A 24,511-nucleotide genomic window follows, 5' to 3' on the forward strand; every position below is an offset into this window, starting at 1 on the left:
CAGGCTACAGTGGCTGTGGATAGCTTCATAGTGCTGTGTCTTAACCCCTTGCACCACCAGGGAGGCCGAGAACTCTGTGTTCTTGGGCAAATTACTTGACCTCTTTGTGCCTCTGTTTCCTCATTTATAAAACAGGGAAGGTAATAAAGATAATCTACCTCATCAATTTATTACAAAGATTGATGATTTTATTGCACTTAGAATACCTCACTGCAAGCCATGGCAACTATTTGTTAAATAAATAAAGTGTGACCTCATTTATACCCACAGGTTATTAAAGCCTGGGGGACTTCTGGATTGCATTTGTCTTTTGGTAGAAAGGATACGTATAGGTCGTGGAAGGGCTGTTTCTCATTTCATGTAGTCAAACATCAATTTCTGAAGAACTGAATACATACTCAACAGCTATCAAAAATCTGGAAGAAAAAAAGTGGTTTCCTCTGAAAAATTCACACTTTTATGCGAATGTCCTAAGCTCAGTAAATTCGCCTTATCAGGCTTCAGGGCAGTACTTAATGGGAGACTTTTAGAAAGGCCACAGAAAGGATGCAGTCTGTTGTTTAAGAGGTCAGGAGGAATTTCCATTCAAAATTATTGAAATAAGAATTTTGGTGTATAGAAAGAGACTCCTTAACACACGTTTGTTTTTTTTTTTTTTTTTTTTTTTCATGGGACCCTTGCCGGTGGCCAGGGAATGAACCGGTGCTGCAGAGGCTGCGGGCAACCTGGCAGCCCAGAGCTCAGCCGCTGCCCACCAAGGGAGGCCCTCAATACACATTTATTATCTCACATTTTCTGTGGGTCAAGGATCTGCTTTTGGGTCTCTTGTGAGGCTGCAAGTACTGGTGTCTCACTGAAGGCTCATCTGGGGAAGGATCTGCTTCTAAGCCCACTTATGTGGTTATTGACAGGACTCTGTTCCTTTAGGGCTGTTGGATTGAGGTCTTAGATTCCTAAGTGGCTTCAGCCCAAGGCTGTCCTCAGTTGCTTCCCACATGGAACTCCCCAACATGCCATCAAAGCCAGCAAGGCAGAGTATCTACCAGACAGACAGACAGACCTTATTGTCTTAAATATCATATCACAGGAGTGAAATCCCATCACCACCTTTGCAGTATTTTACTGATTGGACATAAGTTATTAGGAGTAAGTTATTAGGAACAAGTCTCACTCTCACTCAAGAAGAAGGGATTATGTATCACCAGAAGGTAGGGATAATTACGGGCATTTTAGACTATCAGCTAGACCGTTGACTAGAATGGCTACACATAACCTCTCAGTGTGGCTTGGCTTCCTCACAACATGGGGACCACAAAGAAGCTGGCACAGGGCTCCTAGTATGAACATTCCCATGAATAAGATGAACATTGCTTGGTCTTTCACGCAGCAGTCTAGGAAAACATCCAACATCACTTCCCTACTGGTCTGTTGGTTGAAGCAATGATAATCCCACTCAAAGGGAAAAGAATTACTCTGGCTTTTGGGCCTCCCCGGTAGCACAGCGGGTTGACCACAGCCCCAGGAAGCTGTCTGCAGCCTCTGCAGCGCTGGTTCGATGGCCAGCTAGGGAGTTACACATATGGCGCAGCAGACCTCTCCTGTCATACCCGCTGCTCCCCTCAGCAGTGTTTTCGGTCCGCCTGCCTGCTCTGCTCCCTTCTCTGTCTCTGGTGAATTCTCTCACCCTCCTGCACCTCTGGCCTGTACCCCAGTTCTTGTATGAATAAATAAATCTTTACAAAAATAAAAAGAATTACTCTGGCTTTTGAGGAGAGGGGCGGGTCACACTGCAGATGAGCGTGTGGGAGGAGATTTTGTAGCCACTACCTTTAGATTCAGCCACGCTCCCTATGCTGTTATCCAAACCCTTTGATAAAGTCTGAAACTATTGTTTGGCTTTATGGGGGGGGGTTGTGGAGAATGAAGGGATGACACAATAAAAAGAAGCACGGTCTGCTAAGAGAGCCACTTAATTTATTGTGCAAACAATGACACTATTGATAGTGGAAGGGAGTGCTATTGGTAATCATGCTGGGACAACAGGCACACCCCAAGACTCTTCAGGGTGAAGCGGGACACATGGTCAGCCAGATCTGCCTTCATTCTCCCTGCTTTTAGAGACTGTGTGGGAGAAAACTCACCCTGATGGGTGCATTTTGCTTGGGAGCCACCGGTGACCAGTAGAAATAAACACCATGGCTTCACAGCAGTGACAAAGAGCCCTGTGGAGTAGCCCATGATGATAAGAACAATGTATTTAGGAAGATAACACAGGAAAAGTAAAAGATGAATTGTTTTTTTTCAGTTACAAGGAATAGAATCCTTACCTAAATTGGTTCAACAAAACAAGAATCTTTCTTGACCCACATAACTAAAAGTTCAAAAGAAATGCAGCTTCAGGCCTGGCTGGATCTAGAGGTTCTAGTCATGTTATCATGACTTTGTTTCTTTCCAACTCTGGGTTCTGCTTTCCTTTGTGTTAGATATATTCAGGCAAGCTTTTTCTACATAGTAGTCCCCTGTACCTCTAGACTTAAATGTCATCTCAACAAAAAAGAGAACGATACATTCATGTTCTTTTCTTTTTAATGGCTAGTTTATTAAGGAAAGGAAAAAAAGGCAAAGAGAGATGCCTGCATTGATGCAGATGGGCAGAGAGCTGCATTTCAAAGGGGTAAGTTTAAGAGAAAGACATCTGCACAGATGCAGATGAGCAGTGAGCTGCCTGTATTCTTATTCTTTTTTTTTTTTAAGATTTGTTTATGTATACTAGAACTGGGGTACAGGCCAGAGGTGTGGGGTTGACAGTATTCACCAGAGACAGAGTGGGGAACAGAACAGGCAGATTGACTGAAATACACTGCTGAGGGTAGTAGAAGGCAAGTCAGGAGAGATCTGCTGCGCCATGTGGGTTGCTCCCTGGCCAGGGATCGAACTTGTGCTGCAGAGGCTACGGATAGCTTCATAGGTTGCGTCTTAACCCCTGTGCCACCAGGGAAGCTCTGTATTCTTATTCTTGAGATTGAATCCCATTTGCTTGGCCTGCCATGACAATCCCTGAACCATTTGGAACAAAGAGCATGGAATATATTGATGGGGTATGCCTAGCTCATTTGCTGATGGCACTCAAGGGTGATCAGAGCAAGTCCACCCAGAACGTGAAGACTGAGAGTGGCAAAGATCTCATTCTCTAAGGAACTGAGATGCTGTCACTAGAGTGAGGGGCAGATGGAGAACACTATGTGAGTTCTCTTTTCCAGTACACTGAAGGAGGGCCACCTTCAGAGGGATGAGAAAAACCAGCCTTTAGATTATAACTGTCCAGTTGCGAGACCTGGCACTTAATCCTCATCCTCTGTGAAGTCAATGAAATCAGTTGCCTCATCACTTTGGGCAAATGCAGAAACTGTAGTAGACTGGCAGAGGAGAGGGGAGAGGTATCAGTTATCTATTGCCACCATGATGCTGTGTAGCCACCACAAAACTCAGTGATATAGAGCAAAAAGCATTTATTTAGTTCATGAGGCGATGGGCTGAAGGTTTAATCTGGATTGTTCTTCTAGTCTCCTCTGAGCTCCCTCACATACTGGGAGTGGGTAGAGGCTCACGCATCTGGTGATCAGTTGGGCCAGCTAAACAGTTTCACCTTTCTCTTCTGTTCTTCCAGCAGACTAGCTTGGGCATCTTCTCATGGTGAGGTCAGAAATGCAAAAACAAGCATAAACCCAGTTTGCATAAACACTTCTAAATCCTCTGCTTATGTGAAATTTGCCAACCTCCCATTTGTCAAAACAAGTCATGTGGCCAAATTCAGAAACAAAGAATGGGAAACAGGCTCTACCTTTTTAGTGAGAAAATCTTCAGTTCCATGACAAAGAGGGACAGGCCAGAAGGTATGTAGAGTTGAGGTTTTATTTTATTTTAATTTTATTTATTTCTACAAGCACTGGGTACAGTCAGAAGCATGGGAGGGTGAGAGAATTCACCAGAGCCAGAGCGGGGAACAGAACAGGCAGATGGACTGAAGTACACTGCTGAGGGGAGCAGTGGACGCGGCAGGAGAGGTCTGCGCACCATGTAGGACCCTTGCCGGTGGCCGGGGATCAAACCGGTGCTGCAGAAGCTGCAGGCAGCTTCACAGCCCAGCATTCAACCACTGCGCCACCGGGGGAGGTCCCAGAGTTGAGGTTTTAAATGCAACCATCCTACCATGGAACCAAAGGGTCAGTATACATCCCATGATCCTTTGAGATTGCAAAAGATAGATGTACAAATTTTCTTTCTCAATAGACTTGGGATGAAAGTCAGAAAGGATTAAATCATTGGATTACCTTTATTAACTAGCTTTTAAAAATGTTACTTCTTTAATGCTGGAGAAACATTATGGTAATTCCTCAAAAATTAGACATAGAATTACCATATGATCAAATTATTACACTTCTGGTGTGTAACCAGAAGAAGTGGAAGCAGAAACTTGAACAGGCATATGTACACAAATGTTCATAACAGCATTATCCACATTAGTCAAAAGATAAAAAGAACTCTAGTAGCTATCAGCAGATGAATGAATAAATGACATGATGTGTAACTATACAGTAGAATAGTATTCATCCTTAAAAATGAACAAAATTTTGATACATTCTATATCATGAATGAACCCTGAATGCATTATGCTAAGTGAAGTAAATCAGACACAGCAGGGTGAAATTATATGATTTCACTTATATATAAAGTACCTAGAATAGTCAAATTCATGGAAATGGAAGGTAGAATGGTGGTTACCAAGGACTGGGAAAAGGTAATAGAGGTTAGTTTTTAATGGGTACGGAGTTTCAGTTTGGGATGATGAAAAATTTTGGACATGAATATTGATAATGGTTATACAACAATGTGAATGTACTTAGTGTTATTGATCTTTATTCTTAAAAAATGGTTACAATGATAAAATGTTTGATATGTATCTTTTTTATGTATCTTTTATCATAGTAATAAAAGGACTTCCCTTTTCTTGATGCTGACAGTCAAGCTTTTGATTGAGTTAATAACCAATCAACCAATATTTTTGCTGCCTAACTACCTTATGTATAATGGGCCATGTTGGCCAAATAGAGACCATTAAATTAATTCCTCTCCTCATGAACTACATAGTCAAGTAGGGGAAATAAAATATTAAAACAGGGCCTCCCTGGTGGTGCAGCGGGTTGAATGCCGCGCTGTGAAGCTGTCTACAGCCTTTGCAGTGCAGGTTTGATTCCCGGCCGGCCAGGGAGATGCCCACATGGCGCAGCAGACCTCTCCTGTCTCACCCACTGCTCCCCTCAGCAATGTCTTTGGTCCGTCTGCCTGTTCTGCTCCCCACTCTGTCTCTGGTGAATTCTCTCACTCTCCTGCACCTCTGACTGTACCCCAGTTCTTGTATAAATAAATAAATCTTAGATAAAATAAAATAAAATATTAAAACAATGAGGATAGCAAGGCCCAGAGAGTTTACAATCTATCTTGCCAGTAATACAAAGTAAGATGGCCACGACACCAATGGGTCAGTGACTACTCAAAACTTGAAAGGCGAGAGCTTGCTAAAAATGCAGATATCTGGGACCTCCCCAGTGGTGCAGCGGTTGAGCACTGGCCTGCGAAGCTGCCTGCAGCCTCTGCGGCGCCAGTTCGATCCCCGGCCGCCAGGTGAGGGTCCCACCAAAAAAAAAAAAAAAAAGGCAGATATCCGCCCACTGATTCAGAATCTTGGTGGTGGTAGGGGTATGTAGTGCTTGGAAACCTGTGTTTTTCATTACCCCCAACCCCTGTCAGATGATTCAGATGCACAGTGAGGATTTAAAATCATACACAAGGAGAATTTTAGAAAATAATTACCTGTTTGAAAGGTGAAATCTTTTTTTTTTTTTTTTTTTTTTTTTTTTTGTGGGACCCTCGCCAGCAGCCGAGGAACGAACGGCGCTGAGAGGCTGTGGGCATCCTCTAGCCCAGCGCTCAACTGCTGGGCCACCAGGGTAGGCCTCTTGAAAGGTGAAATTTTATTGGTAACACTGAGAACTACAAACATTGAAAAAAAAAAATTACCTGGTAGAAATAAGCAACAGAAAATAAAACAAAAGCCAACAATGAAAACAATAAAAATTGTTCCTGACTAGCAATTGATGGAAGACCCTAAATCTGCTTGAAAAAATTTAGATTGCAAAATTTGTTTGGGAAAATTGAACCTGGTACGAATAATGGCCATAAAAGAAAACTCATGTTATTAGAAAAAAATCATCAGCAAATTTTGATGCGAACAAACCACTGATCAATGAATCAAATTTTGTTGTCAAACATACAAAGAAAGCGTCCATTCTGATGCAAGTAATTTCAGTGTAGACTTCCAGCCTTTTCAAGCATTTCAGATATACTACTTTCCTTAATTTTCTATTTTGCAATAATTTCAAAGTTAGATAGTAATCTTTTTTTTTTAAAGATTTATTTATTTATGCATACAAGAGCTGGGGTGCAGGCCAAGATATGGGGGGTGAAAGGACTCACCAGAGACAGAATGGGGAACAGAACAGGCAGACTGACTGAAGGCAAGGTCTGCTACACCAGGCCGGTTGCTCCCTGGCTGGCCAGGGATCAAACTTGTGCTGCAGAGGCTGTGGATTGTTTCATAGTGCGGTGCTTAACCCCTTGTGCCACCAGGGAGGCCCAGGAATCTTGAAAGGAGAGTATAAAGGACTCTCAAGTATTCTCTGCCTTATTCACTACTCGCTAACATGTTTTATTGCTTTATTACATCTTTATGTACATATATAGGTATATATGTAACTGTGTATAATATGTAATTTCTTACTTTTTTCTTAAAGATTTATTTTATGCAGAGTGTGGAGCAGAGCAGAACAGGCGGATCCACTGAAATGCACTGCTGAGGGGAGCAGTGGGCGAGACAGGAGAGGTCTGCTGTGGCATGTAAGTCAGCTCCCTGGCAGGAGATCCAACTCATGCTGCAGTGGCTGCGGACAGCTTCATAGTGCTGAGACTTAACCACTAGTGCCACCAGGGAGGGCCCTCTTTCTGTCTTTTTAAAAGTTTTATTTACAAGGAGAAAGAGAAGAAGGAGAAGAGAGATACAGAGAGAGAAAGAGGTAAGTTATTTCGCCACTGAGAGTTACAGATATCCTTTAAAAGTGTGTGCTTTTTAAGGACAAGAACATCTTACACAGGGCCTCCCTGGTGGCGCAAGGGGTTAAGCACAGCACTGTGAAGCTACCTGCAGCCACTGTAGCACAAGTTCGATACCCAGCCAGGGAGCTACCCACATAGTGCAGCAGACCTCTCCTGGCTCGCCTGCTGCTCCACTCAGCAGTGTATTTCAGCCAGTCTGCCTGTTCTGTTCCCCACTCTATCTCTGGTGAATCCTCTCACCCCTCCCCCTGCACCTCTGGCCTATACCCCAGTTCTTGTATACATAAATAAATAAATCTTTTTTTTAAAAAATGAACATCTTATACAACCACAGAATATATGTTAATTTAGAAATTTAACATGAATGAGTACTATTATCTAATATCCTCCCATATTCAAATCTCACCAAGTGTTGCCATGATGGAAATTTTTTCCCCTCTGATCTAGGGTCAATTCCAGATCACTTTTTGAATTACTTTATCTTACATCTGTCATCTAATTTGAAACAGTTCCTCAGCCTTTCTCTGCCTTTCACAATATGGACATTTTTGGAGCATACAGGCCAGTTGTTTTGTAGAATGCCTCTTGATCTGGATTTGTCTGATGATTCCTCATGATTAGATCTGGGTTATGCACGTTGGCAGGAATTCTACGTGAGCCCTGTGGGTTCTTCTTGGTGCCAGGCATCAGGAGGTGCATCATATCCATCTCCCAGTGAAAAATGCATTCCGACTTACCTTCTGTGCCTCAGTCTTATCACCTGCCAATGGAGGGTACAGAGGAGCACAGTTGAGTGAATCACTTCAGACGTGCTCCATTACTGGATAGTGGTGCCGATACAAGCCATGGGCCTATGTCATGATTAGTGTCCTCACCACTAACATCTAGGATTCCTACAGTGTGCTGGCACTCAACCTTTTTTCTAACTTTCTATAAAACACGCATACATCGGTTATTATTCCCATTTCACAGCAAAGGACACGGGCTCCAGATACAGTGATGTAACCTCAGGCCCACGTGCCTGGAAATGGGCTGAGCTAGGGTCCTAGTACAGATTCTGAATCCTGCCCCAGGCTGTCCTTTCACCCAAAATCATTCCCAGATGTACCTCACAGCAGAAAGATCACATGGAACCTCTTTTGGGGGCCTCCAGATGGCATTAGGGAGAAACAAAAGGGCGATCTCCTGCCATCTTCATTCTTTCTCCTTCCTGAGCTGGGGTGCTCCTCTCCCTGGGACCAAGCAGAACAGAGATCAGGATTGCTGCCTCAGTGGGTGACGTAGTCCACTGGTCTGGGACAGCTGCCTCCAAAGCTGACTTCGTTCCCTTCTTAGATAGACAGTCCTGCCTCTGTGAGCTGACCCCACCACCCCTCCTCCCATCTGGGGACTTGAATTTCTTTATATATGTTAAAGAAAAAATGGCCTGGGATTAGTAGTAATAGCTATCATGTGTTGAGAGCATAACACGAGTTAATCCTTTAAATAACCTTGTGTGCTAAGGTTAAAAACTTATTTATCCATTTTACAGATGAGGAAATTGAGGATTTTATGGTAGCTAATGTCACAATCTGGTGAGCACAGACCAGGAATTTCTAACCAGAGCTAACTGTAGAGGCTGGATGGGATCTTTGCCAGGATGCTGGACTTTCTCTAGGTTTCATGGGATGGCAGCCTCCATGGAAGAAACATCCTACATTGTAGATGCATCCTACATTGTAGATGCATCATAAGCATTTGCTGTTGAATTCAGGGATGGGCTATTCAGATTTTGTCTCCATTTTGATTCTCAGTCTGGGCTGTCCATCAGCCTGATCTCTGTTTCGATTTGCTGGTGCCCTATCCTGGGTCCTCATTCTTTCTGGCTTTTTTTTTTTTAAAAGATTTTATTTATTTATGCCTAGAAGAGCTGGGGTACAGCCATAGATGAGTGGGGTGGTGAGAGGATTCACCAGAGACAGAGTGGGGAACAGAACAGGCAGACTGACTGAAGTACACTGCTGATGGGAGCAGTGGGCGAGTCAGGAGAGGTCTGCTGCGCCATGTGGGTTGCTCCCTGGCCGGCCAGGGGATTGAACTGGTTCTGCAGAGGCTGCGGACAGCCTCATAGGTTGCATCTTAACCCCTTGCGCCACCAGGGAGGCCTCTTTCTGGTTTTTCCTCTTGCCCTCACCAACCTGGGGGACTGCCAAAGCCTCAGGTACCTGCCGAGATTTCTGGAGAATTTACCATGGCTCCGCAGGACCTCTCTGGAGGAAATAAATTGCTGTTACCTTGCTGTTACCTCTCCTCAACTTTTTCTGTGTGGGAGGAGATGTGAGAGGGGATGTAAAAGGAAGGAAAAGAAAAAAAATTTCAGAGCCAAAGCAATGCAGTTTAAGGAACCTATCACTTTTGATTCTAGTCACCAGAAAGTTCCACAGGGCAGTCTGAGAACATGGGAGAGACCAAATTTGGTCAGTTTGGCTGAGGATTTAAATCTCAAATCCTTAAAAGTGGGGGTTGTTGTTCCTACTCTGCCCACCTTGGAGAAATAATGGATCAAATAAGAAAATGCTGCCATCTTGTTTGAGAAATAAGAGATTTCACATGACTAAACCATGTGGTTCTCATCCATTGTGAAGAGACTTAGGGAGTCCAAGACTGTACAAAAAAGCACTTTCCTCATTTTTTTAGTCTTATAAAAAGAAACCCTTTGAGGAAGAAGATACTGTTTTATAAATTTCCTTCCTTCATTCTGTTCCATGTCTTTGAGAACCTACTGCTTCACTTGAAAGGCACCAAGATTCAGCCACCTAGGCTCAGTTTGGGATCCTAAGGTCACTTGTAGGGCAAATTCTGTCTCCTTGTCCCCCTCACCTACTGCTGGTACAAGCCTGACATCTATGCTTACTCCCTCCACTTGACAACACTTTACCGTCCTCAAACCCTGGTGGCCAAAGTGTCTCTAGATTCTAGCAGGAAGAAATGCAACTTTCGAATGTGTCTCTGAGTCAATTCCTGGGCCAGGTACCCCCAGATACCCCAGATCTCTGCAAATCCTCACAGTCTTATATGAAGTTCAACACTTGAGGTGTCTGTGTAGCCCATCATAGCCCTTTCCTCTATCATTGGTCTCAGAAGTCCCTGAGGCCCTGCTCCCCTGGTTCCCGTGGCACCTGAGCCAAGTTGGCCAATCACATTCTCTGTCCTGAGAACTTGGACTTGAGCCAGGCAGCACCTGTTGGTGCTGAGATAACTGTGGTTGTGTGCCCAGAGAAGCAGAGTCCCCACCTGGCGAGAGGCAAGGAGGGAGGGGGAGAGAGAGAGAGAGGTTGAATTAGGACTGAAACATCAAGAGACCTATGGCCCAGAATGATGGAGAGACAAGCCCAGTGCCTGATGATTTTCTAGTTGCAGCCTACAAATCATCTGAAGATTTCCTTTCATTTCTTGCTCTTGGCTACCACGATCTACCTCCTAATTTAATAAAATAACATCCCTTACCCTTTTAAAAAATGTATTGTGATTTTGTTTTTGCCACTTACATCTAAAAGTGTTGGTAAAACTTGTAGCTTTTAGGCTAGCCCAGATTCACACAGCGAGTCTGTGGCAGAGGCTGGAAACAAGAGCCAACAGGTATGGAGTGTTTTCTTTGTACTAGGCACTTTCTAAAAGCTTAGCATGTGTTATTTCATCCCCAGGAGGGCACCAGAAGTGAGATACTATCGTTGGCACCATTTGAAGGATGAACAAATGGAGGCAAGGAGAGGTTGGGTTGTCTGCATGAGATCATGAAGCAGGGGAGTCAGAGACATAGCCCGGGACCTAAAAAATTTTGTCATACAGGTATTAGTGGCCGGGCTGGTGCTGGGGACAGCAGGCTGGACCTTGAAGGAGCAAAGTTTCTAGAATTTGGTAAATGCAGGTGTGTTGAGCAGAACCATAACACTCAAAGATAAAGGTCCCAACTGGACAATGTTGCTACCTAACACAACCATCAATCCTTTAGCAGCTCTGACTGGTCATTCTGCTTTTTTTAAAATTTATTTTTATTCATTTATGCATACAAGAACTGGGGTACAGGCCAGAGGTATGGGGGGTGAGAGGATTCACCAGAGACAGAGTGGGGAGCAGAACAGGTGGACCTACTGAAATACACTGCTGAGAGGAGCAGCGGGCAAGACAGGAGAGGTCTGCTGTGCCATGTGGGTCAGCTCCCTGGCCGGGGATCAAAAATTCAGGCCGCAGTAGCTGGGGATAGCTTGATGGCATTGAGACTTTAACCCCTGCGCCACTAGGCAGGCCCTCATTCCGCTCTTGTGATATCATGGCACCTGTCCCATTGTTGAGCAGGTCTGGTCTTGCCTGTTGGGCTCACTTTGGTTCTTCTCGTCCATCCTCCTCCCAAGACCCTGCTTATGGTGAGTCTACCCCGAGTTAACCTGAACAGGAATAAATCACATTTGCTCCTGGGGCTTGGGAAATGTGTGCACATTCATTCAGAAACTGAATTTGTCAGGAAGACACCAAGCTCTGCCTTTGTCCCCACAGCATACCTTCCACGACACAGCTGGGACAGAGAGAAGGGACAGACCTTTCAGGGCAGGGACCACTGTGAAGGACAGGGCTCTTCACCGTGGTGTTGAATTCACTCTGGGCTCTTTGTCTGAATGGGCGGACACAGAAAGACCCAGTTCCTGTGGCCCATGGGTAGCAGAGAAGCAGAAGGGACTGGCAGTGATTACAGAGAGAGAAGTCTGAGAAAGACCGATGGGGATTTTCTAGACCAGAAGTCACTGGAAACAGGCTGCAGATCGTTTCAGGTTGGGGTTACTGACCCTTTTGAGAAACTAGTAAGAGTCAGAGATTTTCTCTCCCCAAATGCAGCTATAGACATAACTTTGCTTACGATGTGAAATTACTTAGTTCATGGGTCCTCAAACCTCTCCAAAGATCCTGTTTAAAAATCCTGATCTAGAGAGACCTGCCATCTGATTAAGACCAGGAGAGAAAGGATGCTTCTATCCAGCATCCCAGCAGGTGTTATTCTTCCTGGAATCTTCCATGACCCCCAAGGTGGGTTGGGTGCTTTCTCTTTCTCCCACATCTGGGCATTTCAAAGCTGGTACTATATAGTAATGGTTTTAAAAGTGTGGTCCTTGGACTATCAGCATTATCATTAGAAATGCAAATTATGGGGCCTCCCTAGTGGCACAAGGGATTAAGTCTCAGCACTATGAAGGTATTGGCATCTACTGCAACATGAGTTTGATCCCCTGCCAGGGAGCCAACCCACATGGCAAAGCAGACCTCTCCTGTATAGCCCGGTTGCTCCCCTCAGCAGTGTATTTCAGTAGATTTGCCTGTTCTGTTCCCCGCTCTGTCTCTGGTGAATCCTCTCATCCCCCGACACCTCTGGCCTGTACCTCAGTTCTTCTACGTAAAAATAAATAAAATCCTAAAAAAAAGAAAGGTAAATTCTTAGTCCCTACCTCTGAATAAGAATCGCTTGGGGTGGAGGGAGGCAACAGTCTGTGCTGGGACTGGCCTTCCCTGCGCTTGAAATCATGGGAACTATGAGTTCCAATATTATTTGGGTTCAGTTTCTTTCTACTCTAGGGCCTGAAGTCAAGCAGAGGAGGGGGCTTGGCAGGTGCTCAGCAAGCTTCATAGAGGGATGGAATCAGCAACATCAAACCAGGGGCATTTCTCTTGGCAACACGGCTTCAGTCACCTGGTGGACAAGCGGCTGGTGGACAGGGGGCACGTCTGCCGGGGCTCATGGGAACCCAACACTGCCCAACTATGCTGGGTGCTTGCCCTACATCAACCTTGGCAGAGGCTACCAAATCCCTACCAGAGACACACTTGCCAGGCTGGCATGGAGGGAAATGGCCACTTTTTATTTCCAATGATTCCCCAATTTTTTGTGGGAGGGGCAATGATCAGAAGATTTCTCTTAGCCTCTTGTGATTGGTGGACGGAAGACTGCTTTTTCATCTCATGCTGCCTATGTAGGGGCTACATTTCTAAATTTTTATTCTTCAGGGAGAGAAAGTGTCTTGTTACAGTCCTTTAGTTTCCTGACATTTAAAAAAGAATAACTTTTCCGGAGGGGGAGTACAGGGGAAAAATTTTTGTCACAACTTCTTGTCTCATTGATCTAGCTCTTTAAATATTAAAAAAGTTTTCATTTTTTTTTTCAAGGTGGGGACAGAGAAGAGATACCTAATTGCCCTCAATTTCCAATGCTTTTATTTTTAAAAAGTATTCTTACTTTTTTTTTTCCTGAGGAGGGGTAAAGAAAGATTTCTCTCATCTCACATATAAGCAATTCTTAAAATTTTTATTCTAAAAATCAATTGTTGGAGATGGAACATGCATCCAGTAACCCCTCCTGTCTCTTGATGGGAAAGGTTCTGCATAGTTCAATTAAAAAAAAAACTTTTGCTATTTGGGAAGGGTGAGGACAGAAACAAAATCCCTTTTAAACCTTCCCAAGTCACAGGAGACAGTTCCTCAAATTCAGAAAAGAAAAAGAAAAAAATCTGATATTTTGAAGGGTGTTGGATAGAAATATTCCCGCTCACTGTTTCACACAGAAACAGTCTCAAAATTTTCTTTTTAGAAACAACCTGACTGGGGGACATGGGAAGGGGCTGTGCCCCCCCTTAACCTTTAAACTCTCTTGTGTCACTTAAGGCCAGTTCTTCAAACTTTCATTTCAAAAAATATCCTCTTTTTAATTGACAGAGGAAGCCAAACTATTCTCTTCTCGCATTCCACCTAACATAGCTCCTCAAATATTTATTTTTAAAATCAGTCTGATGGGGGGGGGGCTAGAAAGAGGCCCCCCCTGGTCTGACATAAAACTTCTGTGCCTCAATTGCATGGGAATATCTGGAGGGGGTGGCAGGGGCCACAGGCTTCGCTCCACCGCGCCTTCCGACTCCTCCATCAGGCCAACTCTTCAAACTTTGTTGAAAAAATCCATCTGATTTTTGGGGGGTGGGTGGGGGGGAGCAGAAGAGTTCTCATTAACCCCTCGCGTTCCGCCAAGAGGCGGCTCCCCAAACTTTCCCTCCGACATCAAAATGACCTTTCGCCGGGGTTGGCGAAGTGGGGGGCGGGCGGCGGGGGGCCGGGGGGCGGGCGCAGGGGGCGCGGGGAGGGCAGGGCGCGGCGCGATAAAGTTTGGGGGGCGGGCGCGCGGGCCCCGGGAGCCGGCGGGCGGGCGGGCGCCGAGCGCCCCGAGGCCGGCCGGCTTTGTGTGCGGCGCGGAGGCTGGCGGCGCGGAGGCCGAGGCCGAGGCCCGGAGCTCGCGGGCCGCGCGGCGAGGCCGGCCCGGGGGCGGGCAGGGCGGCGGGGGCGGCGGCGGCCCCGCCGGGGGCGGCTCGGCGGCGGGCGCGGCGGCGCCGGCCGGTGCGGGCCGGGGGTGGGGGCGAGGGGCGGGCGCCCCCCCCGCGCGCCCCCAGCGCCCCCGCCCCCCCGGCCTGAGCGGGGCGGGCGGAGGAGGGAGCGGCGGCGGCGGCGACGGCGGCATTGTGCGCGCACCAGCAGCCCGGCCCGGGAGGAGCAGGACGCGCCGGGGCCGCCTCCTCCCGCGAGGACCCATGAACCAGCCGGGCGGCGCGGCGGCTCCGCAGGTACGACCGGGGGCCAGGGGCAGGCACCGCGCGGGGGCCGGGGGCCGGGCCCGGGGCGCTGCGCCACTTGCTTGCAAGGTTTGCAAAATGCAAAGTGCCTGGGCACGTTTGCGGGCTTTTTGTGGGCGCAAACGGGAGGGTCGGGGTCTGGGGAGCCCCCCCCGGGCGCCGCGGGGCGTGCGGAGGGTGAGGGTGACCAGGGGGTCTTTTTGGGCCCTCACCCAGCGCCCCCCTCCAGCCCCGGGCTCGGACCGGAGCCCAGAAAACAAAGCGGCGAGAGAACAGAGCAGCCATTTCAGTTTGGACAATTCACATTTTGCAAAAATGCAACCCCTTCCAGCTCTCCCCCCTCCCCCCCAAATTTGCAATTTCCCCCCTGACCCGCTCTGCGCTCGGGGCTCCTGACGACCCCCAGGGCGAGCTTTCCCCCTGGCCCCCCATCTTTGCAACAATCTTTTTTTTTTTTTAGGCCATATTTCCCTTTCTCAATTTTTTTTCTAATTTTTCTTCAAACGGTAGTTTTTTCCCATTAAAACGACGCCACCTAGAGGATACTATTTTGTAAATAAAAAAAATTAAAATTGAAAAGAAATATTTTTTATTTCTTATTTTTTCAAAAGTTTGCACTGGAAGGCTGTGGAGGAGAAAGAGATTCTTTTTTTTCTTTTTGGGGGTGAAAATTTTCACTTTGATCTTTTCAGGAGCATGGAGACAATTTTCATTTCTGAAGCCAAATCCAGATAATATGTAAATGAAAATTAAGCTGGAATTTGAATGAATTCAGTTTTTGAAGGGAAGAAAGCAAAAAGCCTTCTAAAACCAAAGTCACTTTGGCTGTCCAACTCATTTTAGTTTGAGAAAAAAACTAATTGGAATGAGGAAAGGAGGGAAATTGTTGAGTTGAGGGAAAACTGGGAGAATTGGCTTTATGAAGCAATTAGAAATTGTACTTCATTGTAATTTGGAACTTGTTTAGCTCAGCGGGCAAAAAAGACTAATTTCACCATTTGGCAATATTTAAAGTTTTTCTGTTCCCAAGAAGGAAGGATTTAAAAGAGAAAACAGACCTTAAAATATTGGCTTTGGACACACCCAAAAATTGTAGTTTTTTTTTTTTTTTTAATTTTGCATTTACATTTTACTGCATTTAAACCCCAAGGTTCTAAAGAAAAACAGAAACTGAAAAAGTTAGGGTGAAATCCTGTCTTTTTTCCTCTGCATTTGTTGGGATTTGTGTTATTTATTTATTTTTTTTGTTATGATGGAATAATTAAGACTGTTTTCTGATTTTGTTTCCTGAAAGGTCTAGGCATTTCTTTTTTGTTGTTGTTTTATCCAGAAAATGTCAGGAACCTTTTTTTTTGAGCAGTATTCTTTGGAGAAAAATGTAAATTCATTATGTTATACAAATTGAGTAGCCCACAGATTTGTAGGAGAGACCGCCATTAAAATAAGATATGCATAATTAACATTATTATGAAAAAACTAACAGTGGATTCACAGAAGCTCATTTTTTATGACATGCAACTGAATCAGTTAATAAAGACAAGGGTTGAAGAATCCTTGGTAGGAAGAAAATTTTCCTTCTCTGTGCTTGTTCATCTTCCAATTTGAAAAATTTATTATTTTAAAAAAAAACAGATTGATTTCAGGCCTCTTTGATTGTGATGTAGGCTTGCTAGTTTATTAACATTTGGTATTTTTCACAAATTTAATTACCTTCAAAGGGTAAAAAAAATCTATTAGCCTTGATCATGATTGGGGGGGTGTTCCTGTGATATAAAAAAAATGCTCAAATTTTACTGACTTAACAAGAAGGAAAGATAAAAAAGGAAGACAGAAAGGAGATAAAAATTCTGATTCTTAATCCATCTTCTGTAGTGGAACACTTACTTTGCTGAAGAAATGGGGTAAAATACCAGTTCAGCTGATTCTAGCATCAAAATTTAATTTTTTTATGGGCAAAAAAATCAAAATACAAACAAAAACCTAAACCAAAGGTGCTTGCTTTTGGAACGTGAAGACATATGGGCAGATAGTATTTGATGTAGTATTTTAGCTTTAAAATGAACCAAATGAAGGTGAAATAAAAAAATATTTTTTTCTAGCTTGAAGACAAATATTGACTGAATTGAAATTTAACCCTGAAAATAAGGTACCCACCCAAAGTGAAAGGTTGTTGTGATAAATTAGTATCTCATTGAACTTGGTGTGGATTTTGAAACCCCCCAAAAAAGTTAAAATTTTTCTATCCACAGGGAGGAGGAATATTGTTAGTGTTTGTGGGGTGGATGGTGGTGAGACCTTGGGTGGAAGACGATGGTATTCCATACAGGGCTGGTACAGGAAATCTGTGCCCTTTTGCCAGCCTCCATTGGGTCTTGGAAGAAGTGGTGGCCCCAACCCTTTCAGGGCAAATTCAAATTTCCAAGGGAATACAAATTCTGTGAAATATATTTAACAGGGGCAGAGGTTTGACATTTCCCATCATCACCATTGTATTTGGGAGATTTTATTTGTTTTTTTGAAATGAAATCCTTCAGGCCTGACAAGCCACGTTCTGGGATATTTGGAATGATTTTTTTATTAAAAAAATTACCATAATTAAAAAAATTTTTTTCTTTTGAATTATTTAGGCCAAGGTCTAGGACGGTCAAAGAATTTATAATTTCTGAGGTCTCTGGGCCTCATGAGACAGTAGGCCTGAGTTTAGTAAGTAGTGGAGGAGAGCTGTGACCTGCACTGGGGAAGGGTGGGTGGGCACCCCTATTGGGTGTCCTGCAAAAAAAAGGGAGTCAGGGTTGTGGATAACAGGTTATTTCTGGTGCAAGGAATAAAAATATTGCAGCACATCCCTTTGTGTGTCGTGGATCTCCTGACACACAATTCAGATTCCTTCATTCCATTCTGCTGAAATTTTGTTGTATTTTCTATGCTGTAAAGGAAACTCCTGGCTAGAAATCGAAAATCATTTCTGTTGTGTAGACCTTTTTTTTTTTTTTTAAATTGGATATTCTGATCAGGTTTGCTGTAAAGGAAATAGAGGTGCATGATGGTACTGTGGGGGCGGGGTCAGCCCTCTTTTGTTTCTCTTGGCATCTCTGGCTTGAGATCCCACCTTGGCCCTGGCTCCCGCACCTTCTAGTCCTACTTCTGTGACCGGAAATGGATATATGAGCTAATTTTTATTAGTCTATGTCGGTTCACCCTACCCTTTTAGAATATTGGGCGAAAAATCTGGTAAATTGGACTTGAGGAGTGGTTATTTGATGATGGGCTGAGTTATTTTGGTGAAAGATCATTTATACACAGTTTCACAGTGGAGACTCTTATTACTTAATGTTTTGCTTTTCTGCCTTAGGAGGTTTCTTTTTTTTTTTTTTTTCCTCTTCTAATAAGGTTTGAAATTTCAAGGGCCTGCTTTATAGCTTGACTTTGGACCAAGCTAGGAAAAAGAGTTTGCTTATACTTTTAGCCCCGAACAGAGGTGAACTTGAACAAGGGCTCTTGCTTTGCCGAAGGGAAGCAACAAAGATGGCTGGTCAGTGTAAGACTGACCTCTCCCTGGTTCCAGAAAAATAAATAGCCAGTGGTTTGTTTCATTTGAGAAACAGAGTTTGAAAACTCTTCCATTGTCAGATACAGCTTTTCCCCCAACCTTGGACTAGCTCTGGGCATGCCCCTTCCTCTGACCTCATGTCTTCGCTTTGGTGGGGTGATAAGAACTTCCGGGCGGCCTTTCACTAGATGTATAAACTGACTTTTCATGGTCAGGGTGAAATTTTGAGTTTTGTCCATGTTCTTGTTATGTTTCATGTCAGCTGTGTCCCTACCCGGGTGATGTAAATGGAGTGACTTTGTGGGTGCACAGGAGCCCTAACTCTCCCAAGGTCTTGCTATATGACCTTGGACAAATCACTTTCCTTTTGAGCCTCCCTTTTTATGTTTGTGAAATGAGAGCCTTGGGTCAGAGCCTGGATGATAATAATTGATTTGGTCTCTGATTCTGACTCAAGTGATTAGCTATGGCTGCCTTGATCACTGTGTTGAGAAGGATTCTGAAATGACATCCAGATTCCCATATTCTAGAGAGTGGGGTGCAATAGTCAAATAGTATCAACCACAGAGTGGGGGTTGCACCTCTTTGTTAAAATACCCAGACTAAGCTTTGGATTGTGACCTGTCTGGGGTTGTAAAATCAATTTGGTGGATCATAATCAACGTTAAAAAAAAAAGAATAGAATTCGGGGAACACAATATAGCAGAGATAGAGCATTGTAGTCAAGGTAAGTTCTCATGAACTTTTCGCTTTATTTATATTTGCCGATGTGTGTGCGTGACAAGGACTGGAATTTCCATTGTGAGGCATGGTTAAAAGAGTTTGCAGGGAACCCGACTGCATGGTCCATTGTGATGTGCCACAGGTACACTGCACTTGTCTGCCCAGACTGTTTTCTCATTTTTTTTTTAAGATTTATTTATTTATACATATAAGAACTGGGGAATAGGTCAGAGGTGGGGGTGGTGGTGAAAGGACTCACCAGAGACAGAGTGGGGAGCAGAACAGGCAGATTGACTGAAATATACTGCTGAGGGGAGCAGCGGGCAGGTGAGGAGAGGTCTGCTGCGCCATGTGGGCAGCTTCCTGTCTGGGGATTGAACTCGTGCTGCAGTGGCTTAATACAGCTTCATAGGTTGAGTCCTAACCTCTTGTGCCACCAGGGAGGCCCTCTGTTTTCTCATTTGTTAGCCTGGTTGATTTCTACTCCACTCCTGAGCGGTCGGTGTCCTATGCTACCCTCTGTGCCCCTGATGGAGCTCACCGTGAGCGCCCCTGTTTCAGCCCACCTGGTGGTCCAAGTGTGCAACATTGTCAGCCTTGGCAATGACTGGTAGGGTAGGTGCCCATTTGCAGGCAGCATCATTGCCACATTCTCTTGCTGAAAAGGTGATTTAAAGTGGTACGGAACCCCTGTCTTGAGGTTGGCGGGGAGCAGTCACATTTACTTTCATTCCTTGCTTTTAAATTGTTAGAAGAATTTTTCTAGAGGCAGAATGTTCATATCTATGCTATATTTAAAATTTTTTTTAAAAGATATATTTATTTATGCATACGAGAGCTGTAGTACAGGCCATAGGTGCTGGGGGGGGGGGTGAGAGGATTCACCAGAGACAGAGTGGGGAACAGAACAGGCAGACTGACTGAAATATACTACTCAGGGGAGCAGTAGGCGAGACAGGAGAGGTCTGCTGCGCCATGCGGGTATCTCCCTGGCTGGGGATTGAACTCGGGCTGCAGTGGCTGCGGATAGCTTCATAGTGCTGATACTTAACCCTTTGTGCCACCAGGGAGGCCCTATGTTTAAATTTTAATCAGATTCTGCGTGAATGTCTATATTTTTGTATGTACACACTTCCTAAAAAATTCCTAACATTCCTCCAGAATTGTGGTCTTAGTCTCCTCATCTTCTGAATGTGTCAGCCCAGTGCTGTCCAACAGAAATAGGACTTGAGCCACCAATGCAAACCACATAATGTCATTTTAAATTTTTCAAGGACAGCTTTAAGGAAAAATAAGAAGAAACAGGTGAAATTAATTTCAACAATATAGTTTCGTTAACTCAGTATTTCCATAATACTGTCAATGCAACATGTCACTAATAGGAAAAAATTGTTAATGTGTTTTACGTTCTTTCTTTGGGGAGTATTATGCCTTTAAAATATGATGTGCATTTTACTCCAATAACATGTCTCAATTCTGAGTAGCTGCATTTCATGTGTGCAGAAGCCACATGTGGCTAGTGGCTTCTTTGTTAGATAGCATTGGGACAAGACAACTGTCTTTCTAGATGTCATTACTGGGGGGCCTCAGAAGGTCAGTGACACATCTTTTTAAATAAACCCCTTGGTTTTGTTGTTGGGATTTCCTTCCTGCGCCTTAAATGCTTGGAGGTTTTTTACCCTATAGTGGTGATGAGTTCCCTCCAGTTAGCTCCTCCTGACTAAAGTGGCCCATGTCTCCCTTTTATTTGTCCCAAAGCAGTCTTCTGCCAGGGTTCAGCCAGAAAGCTTTAGTTAGAAATGATAGATGATGGGGCCTCACCTGGTGGTGCAGCGGTTGAGCGCTGGGCTGCGAAGCTGCCCACAGCCTCTGCAGCGCCGGTTCTATCCCCGGCCGCCGACGAGGGTCCCACATGGCGCGCAGACCTCTCCTGCCGCGCCCGCTGCTACCCTCAGCAGTGTCTTCGGTCCGTCTGCCTGTTCTGCTCCCTGCTCTGGCTCTGGTGAATTCTCTCACCCTCCCTTGCTTCTGACTGTACCCAGTGCTTGTATAAATAAATAAATAAATCTTTAAAAAAAAAAAAAAAGATAGATGATGGCTAGCAATTCCAGGATGGTGATTCTTAGCATGTATGCGGGAGGCAGTCCTTGGAGGTGGGATTTCTTAAAGTGTTTAAATAAAGGGTTGTCTGAAAGCAGAATGCAGATGGAAGAATACAACAGGTTTTTGGGACCAAGTTGGGGCCGTGAGGAAGGGGAGGAGATCAGAGGGCAGAATGGTCACTTTCAAACTCAACAAGGAGACCCCAGGGAATTCCTCCAGCATAGGCTTCAGGTCAGATGCATGGAGATTTTCTGACATTCACCCAAGTGGTGAAATGGAAAGTTGGATTTGAGGTCAGCCAGACTAGAGTTTGAAATCCAACTTCATTTTATGGTGGTTAGCTTTGTGTAACTTTGGGAAAATCACTTCTGGTTTTGGAACCACAGCTTCTACATCTGGACAAAAAATGAGGGAAATAATCATGACCTTGAAGGGTTGTTTTAACATGAAGCAGTGTGTGTGAATACCCAGCCAGTCTCTAGAAATTGGTCCTAAGACGCTTGACCCCGAGGTCAGTGGGTCTAAATTGGAAGAGACTGAGTCCCTCTAATCACGATTTTGTAGTTCTGGATATTTGGTAGTTTGTCTTTAATGGTCAGAGTTAGGAAACAACAGAAAACACACAGTTTTTTGGTTATTGCTTACAACAGAGTGGGATGGGACTTCTCCTGGACCTTCCACATCTTCCTTGTTAAAAGTATTCTTTTTTTAATTTAAATTTATTTACTCATGCATACAAGAACTGGGGTACAGGTCAGAGGTGTGGGGAGTGAGAGGATTCATCAGAGACAGAGTGGGGAACAGAACAGGCAGACTGACTGAAATACATTGCTGAGGGGAGCAGTGGGCAAGTCAGGAGAGGTCCGCTGTGCCATGTAGGTAGCTCCCTGGTCGGGGATCAAACTCGTGCTTCAGTGGCTGTGGATAGCCTCTTAGGTTGCGTCTTAACCCCTTGTGCCACCAGGGCGGCTCTCCAAAGTATTCTTGATGCTTTTGTTCCAGGGATGTTTCATTTCTTCTGGATATTTCTAGATTTGTTTCAAAGCCTGTGGCACAGTCTTTAAAGGAGGGGATGAATCTCAACCCACTGTACCTTTGAGCTTCTGCTCACGCTGGGCCTCCTGTCTGGTCACCTTCTCATTCATCTCTGCTCCATGAGAAGTTAGACCCCCTTGAAACCCCTTGAGTCCTCTTCTGTGAGCCTGAATCTCCCCAGGGTGAGTTCATCTCTCCCCACTCTCAGCCCTTCCCCAACACCATGGGCCACCATTGTGAGTTGGTTGGTTGCATTTTTGTTATTCCAGCCAGCTTGTGAGTTCCTTGAGGGCAGAGATCCTGGGTTATTCATTTAGGGTCTCTCACAGAGCAGCAGCTGAATAAATATTTGATGACTTAATTTGAATTTTGGAAATGAGAATAAGCTGAGATTGGCCAGTGAGTCTAGTGATGAGTAGGTAACTATTTTAGGGTTGGTCGTTTGGTCAAAACCAGTGTCTACTAGAGAGCCCTAGAAGCACATTTTAGAGCTGACTCTTGGAGCCCATGGCTGCCTAGGAATAGTATGTCCGATTGGCTCCTGGGATGGGGAGAATGCTCCTGGGGAATGTTTAAAAAGTTCCCAGCCCCCTTTCACTTTTGTTGTGTAAAGCTTTTCTTTAAACTTGATGGAGGGCCATCTGGGGTCATCGTGCAGATGACTGGTTTGCAGGTATGGTGGTGAATGGACCTCAGCGTTTCTAAGGAGGGGAGTGGGGGAAGTCGCAGGTGGAAGGGACTTGCAGTGCCTTGTGCTTGTTCTGGGAGTTGGTCTTCTTGGCCACAGGCCCAGGAACTGGACCTCAGGGGTTGTTTGCAGAACACCTGGACGCATGGGTCCCTTAACCATGAAGTAGTTAAATGTGTGATTGGATGTTCCACCAGATCTCATCTTTGGTGGACTTCTGGATTGTAGGTGCAAAAGATTCAAGGATTCAAAGATTCAAGGAAAGTTTATGGGAGAAAACCGAGAACATTCTGTTCATCTGCTTAACTTTATTTATAAGAAGTTACTGTCGTTTTTAACACTTTATCACCCAACTCAGTACAGTGAGCACAGAATCCCAGCTTAAGGTAGATCACATTTCCCTATTCATCATTTTCCCAATTCTGAAACTGGTATATGTCTTATAATGTATGTATTCTTTTAGCACACTTTCTCACGTTTTTTCCTTCTTAGAAAGCTGTTATAAAATTGATGTCATATCTAACTGCCTAAGATATCTTGTAATTGAGGGACTATGGTGTCATGCTCCTGGCAGAGTGGCCTTTGAATTTTGGGACTTCTGGTTCTATTCTTTTTGCCTCATGTGCCTCTGGACTTGAATTCTCCACCTGCACAGTGAGGATGGGATTTCACTTTGGAAAGTAGCTTCTAGAACTCTGAATTAGCCTCCCTTTCTGTTCATGTCTTTGGGTGGGTTTCATAACTTTGCTGTGAGCCCTTCTTAAAAGGTATAAGTAGCAAATTGGCAGGAGGTAAAGTCTTGTAAACAGGTCATCCCTTCTGCTGCAACCTGGGTGAACTATCTGACCAGTGACAGAACACCAGCTTGACATTTCAAAAATCGAAGTTGGAGGGTCAAGACTTGGCTCCCTCTCGGTTCCACTGCTTAATCATATTGTGATCTTTTCCATTACTTCATTTCCCTGTGCTTTGTTTTCTTACCTGTAAAGTGGAGATAATGATAATGATTGTGATGGTACTTTCCTTACAGGGTTTTTGTAAAAAACTGTAAAGGATGTGAGAAAAAAGGTTTGTAAAAGACAAAATGCTTTTTACTTACCGCATGTTGTTCATCCATCATCTAGTCCAGGGGTGGTGAATAAGTAATATACACATCTCCACTCTCCATTTCCAAGCCTGTGGCAGACATCGCTAATCGATCATGGCAATCTTTTCCATTGAGTCTGTCCAGTAGCCTCAGAGGCCTTTTTAAGAATGATGCTACTAATCAGTTGGGTTTAACATGGGTCATGAAGCCAATTTGCCTTTCCTGATCTACTGTCTCTCTCTCTCCCTCTCTCTCCCTCTCTCTTCCTCTCTCTCCCTCTCTCTCTCTCTCTCTCTCTCTCTCACACACACACACACACACACACGCACGCGTGCACGCGCGCCTGAGAAGGGAGATGGAAGACTTGCATAGAACCTCAGTGATAAGCTGAGGTGGAACTTTAAGCCTCAGATTTCTTACTCCTCAACCAATGCTTTTCCAACTATTGGCACATATACTGTGTCAAAAGGAATTAAAGTTAATTTGGTCTTGAGAAATAGCTAGAGGATCCTGGCTCC

At 44.6% G+C, this 24,511-nt stretch overlaps 1 protein-coding gene across 17 annotated transcripts in view; it reads left to right on the forward strand.

The window, feature by feature from the left end:
* Window positions 1-14,677: 14,677 nt before the first annotated feature.
* The window catches only part of ZNF618 (zinc finger protein 618), a 176,443-nt gene continuing 166,609 nt past the window's right edge, over window positions 14,678-24,511 (forward strand). For 16 of the 17 annotated variants that reach the window (XM_054689063.1, XM_054689066.1, XM_054689064.1 and 13 more), the window contains exon 1: window positions 14,721-14,798. In XM_054689063.1, coding sequence (XP_054545038.1) covers window positions 14,766-14,798 — 33 coding nt within the window. In that variant the 5' untranslated portion in view covers window positions 14,721-14,765. Of the gene's footprint in view, window positions 14,799-24,511 lie in introns of all 17 variants that reach the window. The other variant, XM_054689071.1, reaches the window with a different exon arrangement.

The sequence above is a fragment of the Talpa occidentalis genome, unplaced genomic scaffold (genome assembly GCF_014898055.3).
Source record: "Talpa occidentalis isolate TD23 unplaced genomic scaffold, MPIMG_talOcc4v2.1 talOcc4.7, whole genome shotgun sequence".
NCBI lineage: Eukaryota > Metazoa > Chordata > Mammalia > Eulipotyphla > Talpidae > Talpa > Talpa occidentalis.